The 25,265-nt window shown below is 31.2% G+C and overlaps 4 protein-coding genes across 4 annotated transcripts in view; all 4 read left to right on the plus strand.

Moving 5' to 3' along the window:
- Nucleotides 1–14,397, plus strand: part of LOC108556877 (GATA-binding factor A-like) — a 57,828-nt gene extending 43,431 nt beyond the window's left edge. Inside the window, exons 4-7 of the mRNA XM_017913163.1 lie at nt 9,594–10,189; nt 13,072–13,244; nt 13,326–13,560; nt 13,759–14,397. Of these exons, the coding sequence (XP_017768652.1) occupies nt 9,802–10,189; nt 13,072–13,244; nt 13,326–13,560; nt 13,759–14,132 (1,170 nt within the window). The 5' untranslated portion in view covers nt 9,594–9,801 and the 3' untranslated portion in view covers nt 14,133–14,397. The remainder of the gene's footprint in view (nt 1–9,593; nt 10,190–13,071; nt 13,245–13,325; nt 13,561–13,758) is intronic.
- Nucleotides 14,398–18,006: 3,609 nt separating this feature from the next.
- Nucleotides 18,007–22,070, plus strand: LOC108556864 (nuclear receptor subfamily 2 group E member 1-like). Its single transcript, XM_017913146.1, has 4 exons — nt 18,007–18,322; nt 18,386–18,481; nt 21,443–21,873; nt 21,927–22,070. Exons 1-4 carry the CDS (start codon nt 18,007–18,009, stop codon nt 22,068–22,070), a joined length of 987 nt encoding a protein of 328 aa, XP_017768635.1.
- Nucleotides 22,071–22,158: 88 nt separating this feature from the next.
- On the plus strand, nt 22,159–23,468 carry LOC108556866. Its single transcript, XM_017913147.1, has 4 exons — nt 22,159–23,073; nt 23,136–23,204; nt 23,253–23,342; nt 23,397–23,468. Exons 1-4 carry the CDS (start codon nt 22,159–22,161, stop codon nt 23,466–23,468), a joined length of 1,146 nt encoding a protein of 381 aa, XP_017768636.1.
- A 204-nt stretch (nt 23,469–23,672) lies between these two features.
- LOC108556867 (odorant receptor Or2-like) lies at nt 23,673–25,172 on the plus strand. The gene is made up of 5 exons (XM_017913148.1): nt 23,673–23,922; nt 23,978–24,471; nt 24,526–24,744; nt 24,798–25,058; nt 25,119–25,172. Exons 1-5 carry the CDS (start codon nt 23,673–23,675, stop codon nt 25,170–25,172), a joined length of 1,278 nt encoding a protein of 425 aa, XP_017768637.1.
- The last annotated feature ends 93 nt before the right edge of the window (nt 25,173–25,265 follow it).

Consider the following 25,265-nt stretch of genomic DNA (forward strand, 5'->3'; position numbering starts at 1 on the left):
TCCGATTAGATTCGTTTCTGCATTCAAGGGAGAATGTATTAGCGTGAATAGGAAGACCATTTAAATTGCGATGCGGAGTAAATTAAGTGCAGGTAACGATAATTAATGGCGGCAATAAAGTATAAAGGCTTCTCATTAATCGTGGCCACTCGAAGGCGATCTCTCCTCCAATATATTCTTTCCTGCTGTATTATTTTTTGTCAGCCCGATCTGAAAACCCGTATCCGCACACCACCGGACGATACTAACTAACTGACTTAACCATACTAAAAAAAACACACACACACATTTACTAAGTAAACGCGAGAGATGGGAAAATGCGAGTAATTTATGTACGGCCCGGATTCCAGTAATTGGATTATCCATTGCATATTGAACTCAGCTCAAATCGCTCGATCGGATCTCACGTTTTCATTTTATTTTCTTTATATTATATATTTTTTGTTTGTTTGCAAAGAAACTGCACGAAATGTAGAGAAGGTTGGTTTTACTACGTTCGTCCGAGTCAAATGCTAATTCTAACATAGCATTAAAATAAACGCATCTAAATTGAATTTCAAATTGTTACTCACAAGAAAAGTAAAATAAATACCGTTTTACACGGTAGAGAAAAACTTGTAAATTAATTATTTATAACATTTTTTTTTAAACGAAATCAAGTAGTGTGTAAAACGAATGAGATGTACATAGAATTTAAATGCAATGTAAATTCCATGTACATTTAATTATTTAAATTGAATTTGATGAGTTTCAAAAACTGTTTCAGAAGATTGACATGTTTCTAAAACACGCAAACAATAAAAAAGGTTTTCTTTTGTTATTACAACCTAACATGTTATTTACTTCTATCAAGTAAGTGTTAAACGGAAACAAATACTTCGAGTCCTAAACAAATGCAAAAATATGATATTGACATTCCCTGAAAAACTTCGATCATTTTACTTTACCCATCTAAAATCTACAAGTTTCAGTTTATTTTTTTAACCTACACTTCATTAACTTTACTAATAGTTTTATTAATATTCTTATCTTATATATTGGTTTGTTCGGAAAGTTTATTGCCGATTTTTACACAAAAAAATCAAATCAATACTTTTACATATCGATTATAACTTTATTTTTATTATTGTTGTCCATCGATGTCATCATATCATCATTAACATTATTATCAGACATTCCGCTAGATCTTTAAGACTGAAATAACCAGCTCTAATATAAGCAAATAACTTTAGCACAGTTCTTTCAGCTAATTCAACTTCTCCATGCATTTTGTCCTCTCCAGTAACATAAAAGTATCAAGGTCTAAAATACACTTTGAGAGTACTAAACTGACACGAATCATTTAATTGAAACCAAACTTTTTTCTAAATACGGTTGAAATTATGGTTGAAATCGGCACGCACTTACCGGACAATCCAAATATTGACTACATACCCTAATTTTCTTATTATTTCCTTTTGAACTAAATTACATTTACCATTATCACTAATTCAATAATTATCTCCTCTATTTTATCAATATTATGTGCATTTAAACGCAATACAAAACTTTTTTGTTGTTTTTGCATGAATCCAATAAAACTCGGAAGTTTCCATTGATTATCTGTAAAAACGACCTAGTTAACATTGCTATAATGTCTATTTTATCTTCCTAATTGGAATAGATAATAGTTGCATAAAATAGATATTTACGTAAGTGTTTTTAAAAGAAAGAAAAACAAAATACTGCAAGCACTTCAATCTAAAATTACTAATAATTTGATTTTACAATTATATTTTATACAGTAATATTTCGGTGTTGATCAATCCGGGTTCACTATAGTCAGATTAAAATATTTTAAGACAAACTAAATATTAATTAAGCAAAATAAATATAAATTCTAAACAAATAGTACACAAAGTGCAAGGCTCTTTTTGTGTAATTTATTTTTGTATTTTAATTCCTCGATTATTCTGGATAAATGTATGTTGTTCATTAGTATTGTTTTTGAATCTACAATACGATTCAACATCTAAAGTATATTTCTTAGAATTAAATCACAATCAAAATCGTTATTATTTACTAAACATATTTTTTTAATCAAAATAAATTAATGTGAATAATTTTCGTAGTTAAAACTTTAATTTAAGAATGAATATATTCAAAGTATTATAAGGAAATAATTATTTTTTTATTTATAATATAAAATTCATATTGAATAAATTTCATGTTTACTTTAAATGAACTTTGATTCTACTTAATATTATTAATTTTATATGCATATGATACTGTTCAAATTGTTTATTTCTTGAAGAAATATTGATCACCACATGATTAAATTACATAATTCAAGCGTAACATTTATCATACAAAAACTGATGTAACGTCAATACAAGAAAGAATAAACGAAACAAAATAGCAACCCAACTTTTATAACATTTTGAAAAAATAAATCCTGGATACATTGAGTAATTTATTAATAAATGTAGCTTTATATAATGTTTAATAAATCACTTTTTGTCCACACTGATATATTATATAGTTCTATCATTTTTTAAATAAAAGATTCAATGCATATTTTGATAGTAGAGATCTTCCACGTAAATTGCTATAATTCTCGTTAGAAAATCGTAAAACAAACAGTATAATTAAAGGCAACTAAATAATTCAGTAAAACAAGCATATAAATACATGTTTTTATGTTTTTATATGTATTTTAATTTAGAGTACTTAATTATTTCTGGCAAGTACACGCTATTAAACTATTTTGTTACACATTTGATGGAAAATAAAGAAACATTTAGTTTGATCTTAAATGCTTATAATTTAATATTATTATTTAAGTACTTTCAAAATGTATATTGCAATTATTTATTTGTATTTAATTTATATAATAATGTCATGGTTTCCTCACTTTTAATTAAAGTAATTTGATGGTATAAAACTGCAATAATTGAGATATACCAGCAATGTGTTGTGTAACAACGATGAAGACAGAAAACAGCATTGGCCATGTCCACGGTGTTGTTGTTTCTGGTGATGTTGTTGTTGTTGTTCTTGGGTTTGGATTCGGATGGTCAGCAGCCATTGTGATCTCGTGACGTCAGATGGGTTTCGGGTTTATTACACGCATGGACACACCCAGCTCGGCTCCGCTCAGCTCGCCTCTGGTACACAGGTAACATGACAGGTACACCTTCGCGGGGTATGCCACCATCGCTACGTGGACCGAGCATCCATAAATCTTCGGATTTCCATCGCCTCAGCGGCTATCGCGAGATGCGGCTCGATTAATTAATAATAAAATCAACTAATCTCGATTTGACTCATCCGCATCTGCAGAGTGCTTCTTGCATTCATTTTCCATCGAAAACTACCAGCAAATCGCGCATCTTCCATATGCCGTTTCTCACTTACGTAAATGCATCAGTGATTGCAGCCACGCACGATTCGCAAACAAATTAGGTGCTCCAATTGACGACCACTCGCAAAACCATCCGAGGTTGCTCAACCTTGCCTCAGGTGCCATTGAAACTATGTTTACTTAACAAAGTGCTATCGCCTTTATAACCTCGTGCATCCTGTGTTACATTTAACACAGACCATTTCAAACACTACATAATTGCAGTCTTTATATCAGACAGGGTCAATAGGATAGTAGTGACAACACAGCTTTATTGAAGAAATATCTATTTAAAGGTTGACTTGCTCCAATTATACAACATTTAAAAATAAACATCCGTTACCATAGACAATAAGAGCAAATGCAATACTTTTCATATCTTTACAAATATTAAAACAATTTAACAATTAAAATATAAACATCATTACCATGGAAATTGGGATCAAATACACAAATTTGAACAATATTTGATGTATACATACCTGTTCTAAGAAATTGATAATTATTTAAGTAAGAATTTGATAAATATTGGTTTTAATTATAAAATCTTATAATATTTTTATTTTAAATTAAGAATATGATTATTTAATTCGTTGGCATTTATAAATAAAATATACCATTGAGATGTAACAAATGTAACAAATTTTCATTTCAATGGAATTCGCAAACTATGTTTATTTAGGATAGTTTATTGCAAGGTAGAAAATTCAGAATTCGCACAACCTCAACAATGTAAATAAAAGAACTTTTTTTAAAAAGAACTTGATTGAATTATACTTTACACTAAAGTGCAATACATTTTAAAGTGTGAGGCGAAATAACCGATGGTCAATAGCATTTCGATAGTAATTGGAATTATCTTTATGTATTTATCTTATTTTTGTTTACTGTTTATTTTGTATACTTGTTGCAATAAACGTTGTTATTATTATATTAAAACAAGTACATGTTGACTATAGTGCGGTTTCGATCAGTCCGGATTCACTATTGAAAATAGAAATTGCTATAATAAATTCGTTTTTTAATACATTAATGTTCGGTTTTTCCCTTTATGCAGTCTCTTCTTTGCGATTTACCTTTGTATATATTTCGATTAGTGCGGTTTTAAATAGTCCGGGCTATTGGCTGAAATTATTGCCCGCACTATGAGAGGTATTGCTGTATTATGTTGAGACTTGTTACACTAACAAATTATGTTCATCCAATTACTATCCGCAACGTACGTTGCTTAACTATCATAAGCTGTAACGCATGAATAACCGATTACAGTGCATTGAAAATTCTACATTTGTCAAGTTGAGAACGAATTGTGACATTAAGAACGCAAAACAGGGTTTAAATGTACACGAAGAGTTCAAAAGCTCAAACGGGAGCTATAGATTATGTGGTGATCAACTAGCTTGTATTCGGCGAGGGAGAGTTGAGTGATGAGTTATGCGTGATTGGGGAATGTGTTCTAATTAAGGGATGCTTCTGCTGCGACTGCTATAGCAGCTACGAGGTGCTATTCATGGACCAGGGCGTCAGCATTCGGAACGGAATGCTCCTCCAGTTACAACATCGCCGATGACACGACCCTTAGAGGGATCTCTAAATTATTGAGGTTGAATACCACGCATACTACACAAGCTAATATTACAATCGAGGAACTCGGAAGCGTCACTACATAAATAGACACAAACATTCAAATACCGCAACCACAACAACAAAAACAACAAAAGTCTGCTCTTCTCATAAAAAAAATTCTTGACAAATTTATTGAAATATTTATTTTTAACAACTGTAAATTAAAAAAAAAACGAACAGTTGCATAAACTTCTTAATTATATTTCGCAAATAACAAGAAACAAAATTAGTTTTAAGAAAAATGTATACTCTTTTAGATACGCATTTTCAATTACTTTGGTTATTTTCTCAATTTTGGAAAAATCTTGTATATTTAAGAAGTGTTTTAAGTTGTAATTACTTTTTTTTCTATTTACTTAAGTATTTTATTTTTCTTACTACACAAATAGACACAAATATTGAATTATTTCAAATTTCCTGATAATTATTAAAGAAAATAGTTGTGGCATAAATTTTAAGATATTTTTATCTACAAATGTTTTAAATGTGAAAAAACAAACAGAATTTTAGTTCCAATAATTTCTGCCTATTTACTTTCAATGTTCATTTCCATTATTATATAAATGGATCAGGGCTGTATTAAGGTTGTGTGGTACTTTAGTCTAATTGACACAAAAATAAAAAACAACAGCGATTTTCTTGTACAAGAAACTATTTTTTTATATTTTTTAATTTTTTTTTAATTTTCTTGTCTTCTACATTTATTTATTTTGTAGATAAGCATTATTAGTAGATTTTCGTTAAATATTCATTGGAATATTGCAACTACAACAACATTATCATCGTTGTTCCCATAATTATTTCGTACCATTGTTTTATACAATTGTTGTTAATTGTTCTATAGTTTGTCTTCATCGACAAATGCTTTTTGTTCCTGCTGTGGACGTGGTATCGCGGAAATGAAAGGCGATAACAGCTATCGAAAATAATTAGTGTCAGTGGGAATAGATAAGGGTATAACCATTATCAGTGGACTCGACCCGCGCATTTAGCTACAACATTGCCAACCATATCGGACGCACTTGCGCTCGACCCGCATAAATCATCTTCCGAATTGCATAATGCAACGCCATTATTTATATACACTTTGAATACAGTAAAAATTCATATGAAAAGTGAGGAGTATTTCTATATACAAACACAGTTTGTTTTCACCACAATTACCGTAACGTAAATTATATCCCTAATTACAGTATACAATGTGTACTATATGAAAGCTTCTCTCAACCTATGACAAGTTTCAACATAATACAGCCTATGAAAAAGCTGTCACTTAAACAAATTTAAAACCAAGAAACTGGTGAAATACTCTTAGAAATTGAGTAACTGATACAATGAAAAGGTTAAGAAACGCTACTATATAGTAGAAAATACTATATATACTATACTATTATATATATATACTAATATATATACTAATTAGATAAAATTAAATTGAAGTTAGGATAATTCTAATGAATAAATTGTATGTTATATAAACTTATACTGTAAAACTCACCTGAAAAGTGTATTTCTGTGAGATTATAAATATTTCTTTCTGCAATTACTTCTAGACGAGAAAGAGACGTATGCGACTAAAAGTATCTTATCTGCGGTTCATTAGTCTCACTCATTATCGGGTTCCCTTTTCCTTCCACTTTTATGTGCGGCTTTTTTTTTCTCCTCCCTCCGTCTGTGCCCTTGCAGCTTGCGGAACTTAACGACTTATCTGAAACAGAAAGCACAAATTAACGGGGAAACAGACCTCGTTTCACTTCATTAATCCATAAACGATAAACCTTGTTTTTTCTTTCAATTCTAACGCCAGGAATATTTATATATGCATAATGCAAAACAACTTTTTCCATTCTAATATAAAGACAATTATCTATTATTCCATAAACAGATTAAGAAACATGTGTAAATCTTATTATATTTGCCTTTGTTATTTTATAATGCAAAAATTGTTGTTTACTCTAATATTTCAATGAACTATAATTTCGAATTTACTGCAGTTTTCAAAATTATTTTTCAATATATAAATCCATCATTGATTGAATCCATATTCAACACATGTTGGAGTACACGTTCTTAGTGCCTTAAGGGCAAAACTACTTGGAGTACCTTTCTTCAGAAAAATGTTTTTCTTCTTAAAAAGTGTCTTCTTTATAAACTTTCAAACATAAACAGCTTTAGTATTTCAATCAATTTTAGATTATTTCTAATTACTTTTCTTTGATGTTCCATTTCAGCATGATTTACAAAAAAAATATCAAACTTCGAATTACAAACAAATCATCTAAATAATTTTAAATATAAATGAATATAAAACTGAATTATTTATGAAAAAAATATCTGAAAACTATTGAAGTTATATTATTAATATAATTCGGAGAATTAAATTTAATAAGAAAATAATTCATTGAAATATTCACAATAGAAAAAAAAGGTATGAAAATGTATAAACCTTAAACAATTATAAAACAAGAGCAGTTTAAGCGTTCTAATAACTACATGTAAAATATTCAATGATTGTATAACTCAATTCAAATTACAATCAATTAATTAATTGATTGCAAGTATAATTATGTAACTGTTCATATTGTGATAGTAAAACGTCGTCCGTTGAAACGTACATATGAAATTAATTTCTTTCGCTTCATTAATAATAACTCGATAACATTCTTGAATAATCGTTGCGAATGCGAAAGCCTCATTCCTTGAGATGCATTTAATATGGATTTTTCATCGGAACGGCGTGTCACACGAATAGGATATTTGTTTGTATAAAAACAGAAATTTCTAGAACTTTGAAAGCCGTATTAAATGGTTTGTTCACCTAGGCCAACAAACCCTATTTCTGATTCCAAACGCGTGATTTACTTAATGGCTTTTAAGATATTGCTTTTGGTATTTGTAATACATGTAATGAACGACAACCAATAATCTGCTGTTTTTTTTGTACTATTTAGGAGAATAAATGAGTTGTAAGTTAAAATATGTGGATAAAAGACGACAAAATAAGTTTGTTTGATAAGATAATATTTACAATTTTTTAATTTTGCATTTTGTAAAAAAAATAACTTAAACAGTTTGTTTAATCATTCATGCTAGTATTATCTGCGAACTATATTGATTAAGTTTAATAAGTACAGCAATACCTCGCCTTTTGCTGCTTCGATCAGTCCGGATTCACTATAGTTTGGTTTGAAAATTTCAAAAGAAACTAAATTTTATTTGAGTAAAATTTGTATTATATATTTCAATTTTCATGAAATTGCGTCAACCTTAAAATTGTAATAATTCAAATGTATTTTTTTGTTTTCTTCTCCAAATAACAAATATTAAAATGTTTTTCTTTGAAATTACCAAAGGCAAGTTTGTTTTGACCTAAAAGAAACAAATGGAAATAGAAAAAGCCCTACAGGGAAACACAATGCGCCAGTATTTATGCAGTCCTGTCATTTGAATATTTCAGGTAAAATATTAACGAAACTACTTTCGGTTGAAACATGTCATTCAACTTTGTATAATATTACCTAACTTTCATATTTAGCTAAAAAAAGAACGAAACTTTAAAAAAACAATCCCAAGTTTCATTGATTTATTTATGCGGCTTTGATCAGTCAATTGTACACAAAATAATTATTCTTTTTCTCTTATTATTCTATTCATATTATTCCTCCATCGATTAGTCCGGTTTCAAACAATCCGGGTTATTACCGCACTATGCGAGGTATTGCTATATTTAATTGAAAAAATAAATATTTCTGAATCTTTCAAATATGACATTAATTTCAATTAAATCTTTGAATTGAACAATATGTAACAAAATAGATTAAAAATCATATATGTAAATACAATTGAATAAATGATTATTTGAGTATAAACTAGATTAAAATACAATAATATTTTATTAAAGATGCAACAATTTGTATGAAATTAAATGAGTGATGTTAATTATATTAATTGGCGTTAATTTGTTCTTAAATCCTAATTATGTTACCTTTATATTTTATATTGGGGATATTTTTTTTTAAATCATGAATCCAAATATACGTTATCATATGCCAGTTAACATCGAAGATAATTAATATATTGTAAATTTAATGAAAATTACATATTTTGCAGTAAAAGACTAAATATATTAAAAAGATAAGTAAAATGTAATTTTTTAAATCATGACGTACATATGAATTACAACTTTAATTCTTGCATCAAATGGTAGCAAATACATAAAAGGTTTTCAATAAAAATAGAAAACATATGCGAATTAAGATTGACTTTGGTCCAAATTTTCCATTTACATCATTTGAGTTTTATTGTTTTAATAATTTATCAACATAACTTTGAAAAAAACAATATTTATCATTTTAGATGAGGAAGCGCCATCTATTTTATTGGTTTCATAATTATATTGTGGTCGAGAAAGCTGTATTATATTTTGAATCGTAAACTGAATTAGCATAGGTCTCTTGCTATTATTATGCGTATAATGCAATAACAATTGCGGTTTATGAAGTCCTTCAATTTGGTTTCCAATTTTTGAAGGGCTATAAAAGTCTTCGAGATGAATTTATGATGTTTACGTTTCGTGTATTTGCAGATGAAGTGAAGGAGAGTAAAACCCCTGCGGTGGACATAGAAAGGACCCTAAAAGAAGAGAATAACAAGAGGACCCATCCATCCCCACTGCTACCCCGATCTTTTTTCAACCACCCCACCATCAGACTCGTTAGGTTCTTTCCACCACCACCACCACCACCAACTCAACTCAAACGCCCTTTTTAGTGCATCGAGAAGAAAAGCCGAAAATGTTTCATTCAACCCCGAGCACGCCAAGCGGCTACACAGACGGTAGATTGTCTATGGACGGTGGCGCATCTGCATCCTTCCATCAACATCTTCAGCAATCCCCAGTTTACGTGCCCAGTAATCGCGCAACGATGCCGCAATATCCATCACCGGGAAGTCATCACTTCGCTGCATCCCATCATCAAACCAGTTGGCATACGGCGGCCGCGGCTGCTGCAGCAGCTGGTGGAGGCTACGGAGACGTTTCCGGACATGGTGCCGCCATAGCCGGATCCCATGGTGCTCTAAGTGCGGGACAGTTTTACGCGCAAAACATGATGATGAATACTGCCTGGAGGGCTTACGACGGCTCCCACGCCACCGGATTCCAACGCACCTCACCGTACGGTAAGTCAGCATCTCGGATCTTCACTACCATAAGACTCCTAGTTTGTAAATCCAGGTGGCATCGCCTGCTTTAGTGAACAAGTGAAGCTAGTTAACCGGCACTCCCCATTACCACCACTCCTACACAATCTACATCGGATTATTCTTACTATTTTTTTTTATTTATGTTCATTATTATGGACTTATTACTGCTTCTCCATTGGAGCTTATCGACTTAGTTGGATTTTTCTTTATATTAGTTCCATCCTGTATCTTATTATAATGTAGTACTTTTTCAATTATACCCTAGTCCATAAACTTCATAGACAAAGTATTTCAGTTTTTACATTAATCAGAATCAAATTCAAATCATATAAAAAATACTTTAGTCATATTTTAACTAAAATCAGTTGAATTATTAATTAAATCTCAACACTTATTTAATTATACTTTAGTCATTTGAGTTACTGTAACGCAGAAAACGTAGTTCTAATTAGCAAGCGCAGTAATTATAAAAACACTATTAATAATCATAAAGCAGAAACGAAGTAATCTAATTTGAAGATTTCTAATTAATGACGTAATTAAAACATGAATTTACTCAATTATAGAATATTTTCCCTTAACGCCCAAAAAGAACATTATTACTTCCATATACATTTGAAGTCTATTAGAATAAAATATTATGAAACAATTAGAACGTAAAATTTAATTAGATCATTACAAAAATGTATGCAAGTCTACCTAGTATTTAAATTTTTTATATACAAATTTTACAAAAATCATGATATTATTTGCAGTTTGACAATTTCGGTAAAGGGGTCGCCACTTCTCTACAAATAATATGTAGAAATGCAAAACACTAACTGAGAGTTTAATTGACAGTTAAAAGTCGCGAAATAAATCACATTGAAACAGTATTGATCAGCACTGGATTGGATTAGCTATATCTATTTTATAGTATACTTTAGTAGTAGTTGTAGAGGAGGGCGTCGCCTCAATCTAACTCCTCGCGTGTCTCTCGTTTTATCCTCTCTCTCTCTTCTCATCTCAACGATCTCGTGTACTATATAGTATAGTAGTAATAGTAGTCTTATAAAATGGCCGTCGGTTGTTTATGCGACGGACGATTTTAATTTAAAAGCCACATTAGAAGTTTTCCGATAAGGCGCATCAGCGTAAATCATCCGGCCCTCAAAAGCCGACCGACCACTACACACACACACACACGCACTCGTGAACACACTCATGCTTGTATACATACATACAGAACCCACGCAAAAACAAACAAACAAACCCGAAAGAGCAACAAGGAAACTAATCGCGCGATTTACAAGTGGAAAAGGGAAGAAGAAAAATAAAATAAAACAGCATCGCGCGCGCCTTTGTATATGTGTGATACTAAAGTATGCGGCTTGTCTTGGCTGCTGCCGCTTTAAATTGGAAGGCCGCACCTCGGACATAAATTTCAGAAAAATTTCCAAACACATTCTTCTCATTTTCCGATCGCAATTTTCAAAAACTAATCGCATACCAATTAACCAACTGCAATTCATCAATCTTTGATTATTTTTTATATTGAAATTTTAGGATGTTTGTAGCCACGTTTACGTGGAAATATCAAGTACATTGACGTGTATTTACATTGTTGGAAGCGCAATCGCGGTCGGTAGCTGATAAAGGGGAAAAGTGGGAAAGGTTAAGTTTCTAGAAACATCAATTCCGATTAAGACAATGGGTTTTAAGACGATAAAGCTAATTTTCCGCTTTCGAGCCAACAACAGATTTGTTACCATTGTCCTTCTCTTTGGTTGCTTTCTTCCATCCACCGACACCGCGTTTTCTAATTGTCGACGTGGATGCGATAAGAATGGGCAAAATGTGTTTTGGAGGACGATAACGCTTTAAAACTAACGCAATTTGATTAATCGGCTAGGTCACGCTCCAAGGAGTATTTAACAATGGCCAAGCCGAACGTTGACGCTCCTCTGATAAGGACAATGGGCAACGAGGAATATCTGATAAACAACCGATTTGCATTTCACTCGATAACTTTGTTTGCGCTGAAACTTGTATTCACTTAACGTACAAATATCTACCAAATTCTAAACATGTAGTTTAAACGCAATTTAAATAATACTTGATATACTACTAACTTCTATACAATTTAAGCCAAAATTAAATTTTAAATAAATTTCGTTAGATTCATATTTGTTTATTCGCATTTTAAATAATAGAAATTAGTTGAATGTTCAATAATTTATATTGAACAATTAAAAATTACATTCGATCTTTCGTATATTATAATTCAATTGATTTTTAAGTTTTCTAATTTAATGTTAAGAAAACTGCGTTAAAGGAGAATAATTAATCATAAATTTCTGCACTTCTTACTGAAATGAAAATCATCAACAAAAACGTAATTAAAAAAGTATAAAGTCAAATTTAAATCTGTCATTAAAATTTTAAGAATTTTTCAATTAAAATATTTTTTTAATAAATTTTAATTTTGACATTAAGTTGAGAAATATGTACAAAAATAAACTTGAATAAAATATGAATAAAAATGTCATCCGCTAATTTTAAGCAGACAAAATATTTATGATTTTACTGGAATCATCATGATTAATTGGAATCAATTAAAAGTCATTTAATAAAGTGCATTTCACATTCACACATTTTCCCATAAATAATTTTCCAAACGCGGAGAAGGATAAAACGAATTTAATTACAAAATATTTTAATTGGGCGAGAAAGCTCATCGGAAGCGACGGCGAAGATCGTGCGTGGGAAAAAAAAGTGAATGAATCCATTAATCCAGTCCCATAAAGTAATTACAGTTTATTTGATACGAAGTGAATACGGCCATCTTCATGGAACTAAATTGAATCGATCATTTTCAGATGGCGCAGTCGAGTTCCAATTCGGCGAGGGCAGGGAGTGCGTCAATTGCGGCGCCATTTCGACGCCCCTGTGGCGTCGCGACGGCACCGGCCATTACCTCTGCAACGCATGCGGATTGTACCACAAGATGAACGGCATGAATAGACCCTTGATCAAACCATCCAAACGACTGGTATGTTAATGATTCCGCCCCCTTCTCCGACAATTCGATTTGTTTTCTTAACACGTTTTCTTTTTGTTGTTTGTTCTTCAGACTGCGACTAGGAGGTTGGGGCTTTGCTGCACGAACTGCGGTACTAGGACAACGACGTTGTGGAGGAGGAATAACGACGGGGAACCGGTGTGCAACGCCTGTGGGCTGTACTTCAAGCTGCACGGCGTCAATAGGCCGTTGACCATGAGGAAGGACGGCATTCAGACGCGCAAACGCAAACCGAAGAAGCCCAATGGCGGAGAGAACGAGAGCGCCACGCCCACTCCAATCGACGGTAAGTTTTCATTGGACTAAACTAAATTATACCACGCCCCTACTCCCACCCGCGCGTACTTGCGGCCCGAACTTGCTCGAGCTTCTGACCTCCTGTTACCAGAAATTATGCATGCAAGCAATAAAATATTATTTATATTATGCGGAAGGGTTGAGGGAATTCAGAACCATATTTTTATATAAGCTTTCTCTTTTACAGATTCCAAATCGGCTATGCTACATCAGCACGCCAATCCTCAACAGCAGCAGCAGCAAAACCACTCTTTGCATCAGAGTATGGACAACCACAACCATCACCAGTCTTCGTCTCCCAATAAACAGCAGCAGCAGCAACCGAATGATAGGCCGTACCTTGGTCAGACCTCGCTGCTGCCTCCGGCAACCACAGCTGCTACCGCCTCCAGTGTCATCAAGACGGAACCCTACGAACCGTACAGCTGCTTCCAGAACCAATCATATCCCTATCAGCAATTCATCGGGTTCCACGGAGCCGGCGCTGCCTCCGCTCCGGAAGTGGCCTATCATCATCAGCATCACGTGACAGCCGCCGCCAAACTCATGGCCTCCTCGTAATTCAACGAACGATAAACGCAATCCTGGTGCAATATATATAATCAACGAAAAGAGATGAAACGAATCGATTCGACAACAGCAATTGTCGAATTCAAATATATAATAATATTATTTATTCAGTCGCAGATGCAGACAGAACTAGCAATTATTAAAATTATTATTTCTTTTCGAATACCTGTACATACTTAGTAGTATACTAATCCGTTTGTAAATACACACCCATCAATTATTATTATTATTATTAAATAAACAAGCGCAATTTTCGTCCAACATTATCATTTCCAATTGTGATCTTATTTTTGTATTATTACTTCAATTCACATTGCTTCTCCCCCTAGAAGCTTAGGCGTTAATTTTCAAAAGAAATTTAATCCCGTACTAATAAAATAAAATAAAAGCCTTGCATATTTACATTGTCGAATAATAAAACAATACATTATTTCGCCACTGCATCAAAGCAAGAAAACGAATATAATTATAAATATAATTAATTACATTTAATTACATAACTCGGTTTATTTCCGTGAAATTAGCAAATGTATACAAAACAAAATAAATCACCCAAACCTTATATTATAAACAAACAAAAAAAATATACGTAATCCAATAAGACTTAATTCATGTATTATAAATATTATTAATAATTTTAATTATTATTCATGTGATTAATGCGCAACTCGAATAATTCGAATAAAGCTTTCTTCTCATACATGCATATTTCGTTCGCTGCGAGACGCATTACTATACGTAATATTATATATAAATTTAATAATAACTAAATTAATCTTTTAATGTTTTTCTTTTTTGAGACTGCTCTTGTGTTATATACTGTGTTTATTATTGATTGATTATTTAGCTAAATGTGTTTTAATGCCATGACGAGACTTTGCTACTCTTTATTATTATTATTTGTTTTTTTTATATATATTATTATTATTCATCTAAAGTATTAGATTGTGTAATAATTATCGTGTAGATATTTATTGTATTCGTTTTAATCCGCAAAGTGTTTTCTACATTAAGGTTTCATTATGTTTATTTTTTTTATTATTATTATTTTCTTTTATTTTAATTTTTGTAAATAATATTATATAATTTAAATATGTTTAGGAAACAAAAATATATACATACAATATTAATGAATTAATGAAATTCCTTGTTTTTATTTTTAACCAAAGTTCAAAGAAAATTATACTTGGAAAGGTACAGTATTATTTTGTAGTGATTATGGAAATAATAGAGATAATAGCTCCAATAATCAGGACCGCAGCAAGGAAATATCTAATTTGCGCCCCCATCCTTCAAGAAAACAATAATATTACCTTTTACTGACGCTCTTACGGTTGATGCGCCTGCGGCCGGCGCCCTCTTTCACACCCTATTTCGGCCAATAATTATTATAACATTAACATAGATACAAATAAAACGTATTTATATAATAATAATACTAAAAAAATAACTGTAACTAACAGTTATTGCCCAATAATCTCTATTTCTACGATTTTTCATTCAATTAGAGATTGTTTATGTATGGAAATCATCTTCAATTCACAAAAGTTTGGGAAACTCTTACCTAAAAAATTAAAATCGAATATAAACTAAGAAATACAGTAATGAATGAATTATTTGTTTGATATTGTTATCATTATTAAAGGATTTTAAAGACATTTTATGAAAAAATATGCGTATTCTAAATATAGTTTATTAAATGTATTAAAATGAGAAATAGTAAAATAAACAACAGATGATGAAGTGCCAAGCGGTACTTTGATATAAGCAAATAGAAGTGGAAGTGTGACCATCCCCATCCGATAGGGATAAAATAATAAATTTGCGTTTACCCAAACCTTTTTCATCCCATATTTACACATTCACTATTTTAGTCTGGTCTTTATTTCCAGGTAACATTACCCATTTTCCGCATTATTTAGAAAACAATATAAATAAAGAAACAACGATTAGATAACTCATATCGAGCGGAACTATTTACGCAAATAATTCCCTCTTTGTACAGATGTAAGATTAATAAACAGCAGAAAAAAGTGAGTAATAATTATAAAAATCATGTACATTAATTAGTAGACAACACTTGCCAAGTTACATGTGAAAATAATGATTGAAATCGCATAAAAATAATTACTAATCGATAAATTTTAAACGGCATAAACCTAAGACCTGACAGAATAAACTATAAAAAACGTTATATACAAATTAATTTTGTGACTAATTTATTTTTTTAATTATTTTTTAAATTTTCAAACCGTACTATAGCGAATCAATACAAAACCATATATTCCTGCTTTTATCTTTTTAGAAATTAAATTACTTATTATTAAGTCACTTAATACAAAATCAATCTATCCATGTTACCATTATCATAATTTTCAAAAAGAAATTTCTTAATTTGACATGAAAATTGTAAAAATTTTATTCGATACGTTTTATTTTACTGAACAAAAAACGTGAGTAATATGTTCATATACAAATCGGATTTGCATTTGATTTGTTGGCAGCGTTTCCATTATATTCGTTAAGTTGTGATTTGTGTTTTCCGATGGCAAATGATTATTTGTTTGCATGACAGGCGATAAGTGAAAGACAGGTCGGCTTTTAACCTCCCCCACAATATACAACATATACACAATGGGGAAACGATGACACTGCTATTTTTTTCTTTTGATCCACTCTTACTTGGATTGTAAATACAATAAACAAAAAAGTAAAAGTAAATTATGTTACAATCACGTACTCGATTTTAAAAAAATTAAATCTAAATTTCTAATAAAACAAAGACATTTTAATATATTAATATTTAAACGTATATATCATAATCGTTTAAGCTAAAGTTCATACTTCTTTTAACTAATAACAACTAAATGTACATATAGAAAATAAGTGTTTTTTTTGTAGATGAAAAAATCAACATTAAAAGTTTATATATTATTCCAACTATTTAATTCAATTAAACTTAATTGATTTTAAGTTTCAAAAAGCATTTTGCTTCAGTAATTTGAAACTTTTGTCTTAGAAAATTTTCAATAAATTTCCATGCGTTTCCTTTGATATTATTAGAAAACTACATAATTCAATTTATTAATTTAATCAGATCATCTATTTCCAAGACAAATTAGAAAATTTTCAAAGCAAGGAAACATAATTTAAATGGAAATCATCACTTGATGATGACAAATATGGTAAATAAGATGGACCGATTTAATTTTACACATAATGCCTTTTTCATTCGATTTCAATCAATAATGATGTAATGATCAGTAATTACTTTTAATTTGTAGTATTGCTGAAATTGTTTACTTACAAGTTCATCCGAATATGCTTTTACTTTATAAGAATTTAAATTTTTTCAAGAATTATTAAAAAAATTATTCAATTTGGTTACTTTCAAAGTTATATAATTGGATAATCTTATAATTATACGAACATTTGTAGAGTTCTAAAATCTATACAATGTAATGAACATATTCTAGTGGATTCAATAAAATATTTCTATTATGGATTTGTTCAGATTTCGTTTAAAAAATGTTTATTTAAAAAATATTTTATAACACTTTTTTTTTCTGAATTTTCGCATTTTTTAAATGTATTTAAATATTATATAAAAATCTATTAGTGTTATTATTAAGCAAAGACAAAATAACGAAGAAAGAAAGGAATACGAAGCAAAATCGTGAGGTGTAGCTTGTGATCATTAGAAACGAACGAAAACATATTAAATATTAATGATCCACTTGAAGGGCTTTCAGCGGACGACGGTTGTTGTCAAAAGGCCACGCGCTCTTCTGACCTGTTAAGAGGGCGTCAAATCGGAACCCTCTGACACCTCGTTAATACTCACCCCCTTCGTTTCCACAAAACGATGCAAACATCAGCAACCTCCACCACCACCAATCCAAACATAGGCTCGGATATAAATCCAGACCACTTCCATGCTCTGATTTATTCCCTTATTTCCGTGAGCACAGCGAGTGTAGTAGGAATGGGTAAGTGCTCTATGTTATATCGCCGAGAGTCATGTCTGATCGAATGCGAAGGAAGGACACTACCGGCCCCGATACCATGCATGGTCTGCGGCGACAGAAGCTACGGAAAACATTACGGAGTCTACTGCTGCGACGGATGTTCCTGCTTCTTCAAACGCAGCATACGAAGAAACATAATATACACCTGCATCTGTAAGTTCTGTTTTGCAGTTCTTAAGGTTAATTAGAAATACCCAAAAAAATACATTCTTTCAGCTGGAGATGGAAGATGCGTTGTGGATAAAGCGAGAAGGAATTGGTGTCCTTACTGCCGGCTCCAAAGGTGTTTCTCCGTGCAAATGAATACAGCAGGTAAGAACACAATATCATTAGAAATAGTATTTAGAATAAAAAATGCAAAGTTTTTGTAGTATTAGTCCAAAAAGGACTATGGTTAATAGCTCTTTGTATATATGTTTTATAAAAAATGTTCTTTCATTCTCTAACTTTAAAATATTTGATTACAATTAATACCCGGCGCATCCACTTTCAGAAAACATAATTATTCTAAATATTTAAACTCAAAATGTAATCAAATTTAATTAATTGATATTTATGTATAAACAATAATTTCTTAATTTAACAGTTTTTTCAAATAAGTTTATAGTCATTATTCTAAATAAAACTTGAAATATTATATTCTCAAATCTATATTTATTGTAATAATAATGATACATAAACAAATTTTAAATGTTGCACTTTGGCTTTAAGAACAATATTTGAAAATAATTTTTATATTATTTTTCATATGAACGAAACAACATAAAATCATCATTTTATTTAAATTTATAAAAAATAATTGTAAAGTTTATTAGTCCTATCGATCAAATTACTATCAAAAGAAATCGTTATATTCATACATTTCATACAGACATCTGGATATATAAGATAGATATTTGTTATAATATTTATAAATTGACATTAAACAAATCTAATACATTCAAGAATCACACAATTAACTATAATTCTGCTTCCATATTTATTGAATCATATGAATGTTGATTGAATATTGACTTTCAATTATATTTAACATCTTGAAAGTCAGTTGTAAGTTTTTTTTCTTATATACGAGTAATCACAAATATTCTACAAAAATAACTTTTCAGTTATAAAAAAATCAACTTATTTCTTTAATTCAGCTTTCTTCAAAATGAGAATTATCATAGTAAAAAAAAAAACCCGGCGGATTCACTTGAAAATCGTCAATGTACACATAATATAAATTTTAAATTTCAATTTTAATTCGTAACTGCTACTATGCTAATTTATATATACTCATACTACAATCAGGTCAAATAATTCATTCTCAACGTTCTAAAATGTAATTATTAACAATTATATCTAAAACTTTATCATAAAAAAGTTAACAAACAACACACAAAACTACAAATATATTTTGAACATTGTAAACAAACAGGTTTTTGCCAAATTATATAACAAGTTACAAATTGTAATTAAATTTTGGGTGAATGGAACTAGTTATTATAATATCTTAACAACTTACTCGTCTGCACTATTGTGTAGTTACTAGCTGATTGTCACTTATGTTATTCGAAGATATAGTAACGGAAGAAAGCGCAACTATAAAATTCAATGCAATATTTAGATTTAAAAAGTGAAAAAGTCAAATTAGCAGTTACGGGTTAAAACAGTTGACTTGACTTGATTGTTAAATTATCTTTTAAACCGCGATTTATTTATAATTTTTATATATAATTTATAATTAAAGGACAGGAAGGCCTATGATCAATAGTCCTGTGATCAATTAATCTTATTTCTTTTGTTTTTTAAAACAAACTCACGCTTATTTAATTATATTACATCAAAACAAAAATATTATTCATACATTCATTATGTTCATACAGAAATTAGAGAAACTTAATTTCTTCTTATTCTTCCTTCCCCATCTTCATTTGGAAGATTTGGCATTACGCGCCAATAAGCCAGCTCCTGTCTGTATTCTTCGGATTTCTTCTTCCGTCCAAATAGTTAAGGCAACCAGCTTCTTCCAATTACACCAAAAATTTCCCTCTTCAAAACAAATAATCAAAATAAACGACTTCTTCTAACGAAACTAAAAAATAACTATTAAATCCAACTTAAACTGACTTCTATAAAATATGTACATAGGAAAAAAAAATCGTTTCAGAAAGTATCAGCAAGAGCCACCTAGTATCAACAGATAAGACTAATATACAGTTGCACAAAACCACTGTTGACATCTGTTTGTAAATAATTTTAATAAAATTTTAATTTATTCTTTTTGCATATATAATAATGGAAATTATGATATTTATAAATACCATCATTAATATAAATATATAGAAATAGTAAAACTATTAGCTAAAATTATATAATAAATCAATAAGGTACTCCCTTATGCCATCTATCAACAACTGTCAATAGCTAATTCTGTACTATAATTAAAACGTGAACATAGTAGAATGATACAACTCAGACGAAGTTTCATAGTTGATATCTGATCGAAGACAATATGAAAAAGGGTCTATATCGCAAGCCCGACAACCGAAAGACCGTCTATTAAAAGCCCGACGTTCCGAGTGTATCGAAATCCCGACTACCAATATCCCGACAATCAAAATCCCGACTGTATCGAAATCCCGACTACCATAATCCCGACAATCGAAATCCCGACAGTGTCTTTTATTATTATAATTTCTACAATAACATTTTTAAATTATTGTACTATATTTTAATAGGTCGATAGCTCTTTTGCCCGATTATTAATTGTTGTTATTTATTCTTAATAACAATAAATAATATTAATTATTATTGTTTTTTTTTTCATTGACTTATTCATTATAAAACTTAAAAATAAGAAATATTCTATAATAAAATTAGTTTATGTTAATCTTATTAAGTTTTAGATTGTCGGGATTTCGATTGTTGGGATTTTGATTGTCGGGATTATGGGTGTCGGGATTTTGATATAGTCGGGATTTCGAACGTCGGGATTTCGATACACTCGGGATTTCGAACGTCGAGATTTCGATAGACGGTATTTCGGTGGTCGGGCTTGCGATTGCCACCGATTAAAAATAAAACAAAAACATGCGAAACTCGCAAAAAAAAAATAGAACCAGCAATAATTAATATTGATATTTAAATTGTAAGGTTTGAACATGGTTAAAAATAGTAAAAATAAGCTACTTTATAAGACTTATTTTGTTCTACAATAATAACATTATTTATTACTGGTATATTTCTAAATCGACCTCAAAACATTATTTGATATTTCACGCAATGTTTCAGCTGTGCAGGAAGAACGAGGTCCTAGAAAACCAAAATTCCAAGGTTTGCAGAACCATCGATTCCCTGCAAAATCCATATCCGATCCTATTTTAATGAACCCGCAGCACGAACTCGCAGCTCAGATCCTTCTGGTCTCTGTGAAGCAAGCCCGAAAGAGTTCGACCTTCGGCTGCCTGACTAAAGACTCCCAAAACACGATATTATCCCACCTCTGGAGTCCACTTTTCATCTTAAGGGCGAGCCAATGGCCCACGGAGATTCAAATGGGAGACATAAAATGCACTGTGAACGCTTTGAAGAAGATGAAAATAGATTGCAACGAAATCGATTTTCTGGAAAGTCTTTTGCTTTGCCGACGTGACCTCCTGAAAGACCCGACACAAATCTCTTTGATCGAAAAGATGTTGGAGAAATTGATCGAAGGCTTCACGGTGAGATCATATATTTAATGCAAGAGACAATTATAGTAAATATTGTTTTTTAGGGTAAGGTGAATTCAAATAGAATCTGCAATCTGCTAATGGCTTTACCCATGTTGTTTTCTCCGGACGCAAACACGATAAATTCCGTCCTTTTCCAACCAATCATCGGTCTAATACCTATAGAAACTGTAATAGCTACAATTTAATGAAATAAAAGTGAATCAATTACAACATCAGTTCGTTATTTCCGTTCACTCGCGTTATTGCTTATCGATTAAGCAGCGCTCGAGGAAAATGAGCGAGAGCTTCTACGATGCCATCTCCGCATTCCTCGGATTCTCCAAGTTATTTTCCATGACCTCCATTACCAGCAGTGATAACACCTCTAAATACAAATGCAACCACATAATACATTTTCTGTCTTTGGTGCATCTGGTGATTGTGGCGTTCACGTATTACCTGAGCTTCGACACGGATGGAAAATACGTTGGAAACTCCGACATCTACTTCTTGTCGTACTTCACGTACGACATGCTCAACATGATCAGGTTCGTGGTCATTTACATTCGAAGTTCGTGGAAGGTTCAAAAGGAAATCGACATGTACAGAGCAGTGGACGAGTTCGACGCGAAGTTGGAAGGAAACGACGATATGGCTGCAGCAAATAATTGGATAACTAGGCAGAGCTTTGCTCTTCTATCTTTGGCCATCCTTTCGCAAACACTAACCGAAACTTTCGTCGCCTTGATCTCTTACAAAGTGATCACTGCAAATCTGATAATCTGTAAAGTTTTGCCTGCTTTTACAGGCACTTTGAGGAAATGCTACTATTTTTTGTGGACTTGTTGGCTGAGGAAACGCTTCGAAATAATCAACAAACGATTGTTAACAGTGAAGAAACGAAGTAAAGTAAATAGGCGACACGTTTTCAGTGTGTATTCCTTCCACAAAGAGTTGGACGAATTAATGGAAATGTACAAGAAACTAGGGGAAATCACGAGAAATGTAAACGAATACTTTAACATCGAGCTGCTTTTACATTTTTTACTACTCTTTGACGTCGTTTTTGCGAACGGCTATTACATGAGTTTCGTCCTCAACCTGAATGACTCAACCTTTCTTTACATTTTCACTGTCATCAAAAATTACATCTACTTATTATTCGAAAGTTACTCCTTAGTTTATTCCAGCACGTTGCTTTGCAAAGAGGTCAGACTTTGTAACATATAATTTAATTTAAACAAATTATTAATAACATATTCACATTACAGGCAGCTAAATCTAAAATGATACTAAACAGAATACGAGTAGATCCATACGACGAAAACGCACATGGATTAGTAAATTCTCTAAATTATGAATACAACTTAATAAACCTCTTTTTTTAGATGATTACTTCAATTTACGAGTTAAAAGAAAACCAAGTAACAATATCCGTATGCCGCCTATTTTCCATCAACAAGGCCATGATGTTTGGAGTAATTGAAACAAATTACACTCATTTTAACTTTACCTAATCATTATTTCTTTAGATGATGTCCAACATATCGAATTACATTTTCATCATGCTGCAATTGGAATATCAAACTGAAAATACTGATTAGTATTGGTTCAGAACAATTTGCAATGATTTATTAAAATGTGAAATGCAACACGAGAATGGGTGTGTTACGTCTTCGAACTTTCAAAGTTCTCCGAATAATTGGTTAGTTATTAGAGTAAACTACTTACAAAAACTTTCCTTGCATACACGTATTTAAATAAAGATTTCTTATTTCACCTACCTTGATTTGTTGAAAACATCAAAGATGGTCGTGGTTCCGAAAATGCGGAAGAACTACTTCAGCTTGATTTTGAGATCTTTGAAGTTCTTGGGGATATCTTTCGATGAAATCGAAAATCCTCACCTATCAATGTTGTACACTGTTTACTCGTTTACATTTTTAGTCACCTGCATTTACTATTATATATTTGCTGAATTCGTCGATCTGTTGATGCACTACGGAGATTTCGATTACATGACGTTTAATCTATGTTATTTGGTAACCCAGGGAACAGGTAAAAAAAAGTAATATTTTGTTAATTTTCTACAGCACCCATGATTGCTTTTCAGGAATGCTGAAAGGTACTCTGCTGTTGCTAAACAGAAAATCGATTAAACGTTATTGCGACAAATTGGAGAGCGGACATCTTTTACCAAACTTTGATCGTGGTGGAATTTCAGAATTTAAACATATTCAAAAAGCTATAAAGATTTGCAATTTTCAAGCCGTAGTTTTCTACACTTTTGTCATTATTATAGTTGCGAATAGAGCAATTTACGCTGCTATAGATCAGTCAATTAGTTATAGCAGAGATAACGTAACGAATGAAACTACGACTTTAATTACGAGAATTCTACCTTATCCCATCTACTTACCTTTCGATACGCAAATCTACTACAAAACTGCGTTCGTTTATCAAGTTTACAGTTGCACGCTATTTGGAATTTACATTGGTGCTTGCGATGCTCTAATTACTGGGATAATGGTGCACATAAAGGCCCAAATTTTGATTTTGAAAAATAGTTTGGGAAATATTACTGAAAGAGCTATTGCCTTATACGAGGTTTAACTAAATTTCAATTAAATATTTCATATTAATTTAAATTAAATACTTTAGAAAGAAAACCACACTTTAAGCAGGACTCTTGGAGTATTAGAAAAGATCCCACCGAATATCCAAAAATATGTTACCATGGTTACTAGAGACACAGTTCAACATCATCAAGTTATCATTGCTTTGACGGACGAAGCTGAAATTCAATTTTCTATTGTTATGTTAGCGCAATTCCTGGGCAGTCTCATGCTAATGTGTCTTCAACTATACCAGCTCTCATTGGTATAATAACTTTTTTTTTTCTTTTCATATTTTACTAATTGTATTACTTTCAGTACGACATCAATAGTCCAAAATTTTTCAGCATGGTTTCGTATCTGTTTTTAATGCTTTTCCAATTGCTCATTTACTGTTGGAATGGTAACGAATTGTCCATAGAGAGTTTGAAAGTAGCTGATGAAGTATACTCCAGCAATTGGATTGTCTTCGATAATGATACTAAAAAATCTTTGATGAGTATGATGAGAAGAGCACAGAAACCCATTCGATTGTCTGCAGGGAAATTCGCATACTTATCTTTGGAAACCTATACAACTGTAAATTAAGAGAATTAAGACAAATTTCTCTATTTTATTAATATTATTTTTCTTTAACAGATTCTTAGAGGTTCTGCATCTTACTACCTTGCTTTAAGAAGAATTAACGAATAGAACTTTTTTTTATCAATGATTATAGTTCGTAATGATTGAATAATATTTCAAATTTGATTTCAATAAAAATAGAACACTCTGTATAATTATAGT

This window comes from Nicrophorus vespilloides, unplaced genomic scaffold, assembly GCF_001412225.1.
Source record: "Nicrophorus vespilloides isolate i.1.1-1 unplaced genomic scaffold, Nicve_v1.0, whole genome shotgun sequence".
NCBI classification, from domain to species: Eukaryota; Metazoa; Arthropoda; class Insecta; order Coleoptera; family Silphidae; genus Nicrophorus; species Nicrophorus vespilloides.

Bases quoted from the DNA above. Each gene is read 5' to 3' on its own strand.
- LOC108556864 (XM_017913146.1), top strand. From the start codon at position 18,007: ATGCAAACATCAGCAACCTCCACCACCACCAATCCAAACATAGGCTCG. The intron at 18,482-21,442 runs GTAAGAACACAA...GCAATGTTTCAG, and splicing joins CGTGCAAATGAATACAGCAG to CTGTGCAGGAAGAACGAGGT. The intron at 21,874-21,926 runs GTGAGATCATAT...ATTGTTTTTTAG, and splicing joins AATTGATCGAAGGCTTCACG to GGTAAGGTGAATTCAAATAG.
- LOC108556866 (XM_017913147.1), top strand. From the start codon at position 22,159: ATGAGCGAGAGCTTCTACGATGCCATCTCCGCATTCCTCGGATTCTCC. The intron at 23,205-23,252 runs GTAAATTCTCTA...CTCTTTTTTTAG, and splicing joins ACGAAAACGCACATGGATTA to ATGATTACTTCAATTTACGA. The intron at 23,343-23,396 runs GTAATTGAAACA...TTATTTCTTTAG, and splicing joins ACAAGGCCATGATGTTTGGA to ATGATGTCCAACATATCGAA.
- LOC108556867 (XM_017913148.1), top strand. From the start codon at position 23,673: ATGGTCGTGGTTCCGAAAATGCGGAAGAACTACTTCAGCTTGATTTTG. The intron at 24,472-24,525 runs GTTTAACTAAAT...TAAATACTTTAG, and splicing joins GAGCTATTGCCTTATACGAG to AAAGAAAACCACACTTTAAG. The intron at 24,745-24,797 runs GTATAATAACTT...TATTACTTTCAG, and splicing joins AACTATACCAGCTCTCATTG to TACGACATCAATAGTCCAAA.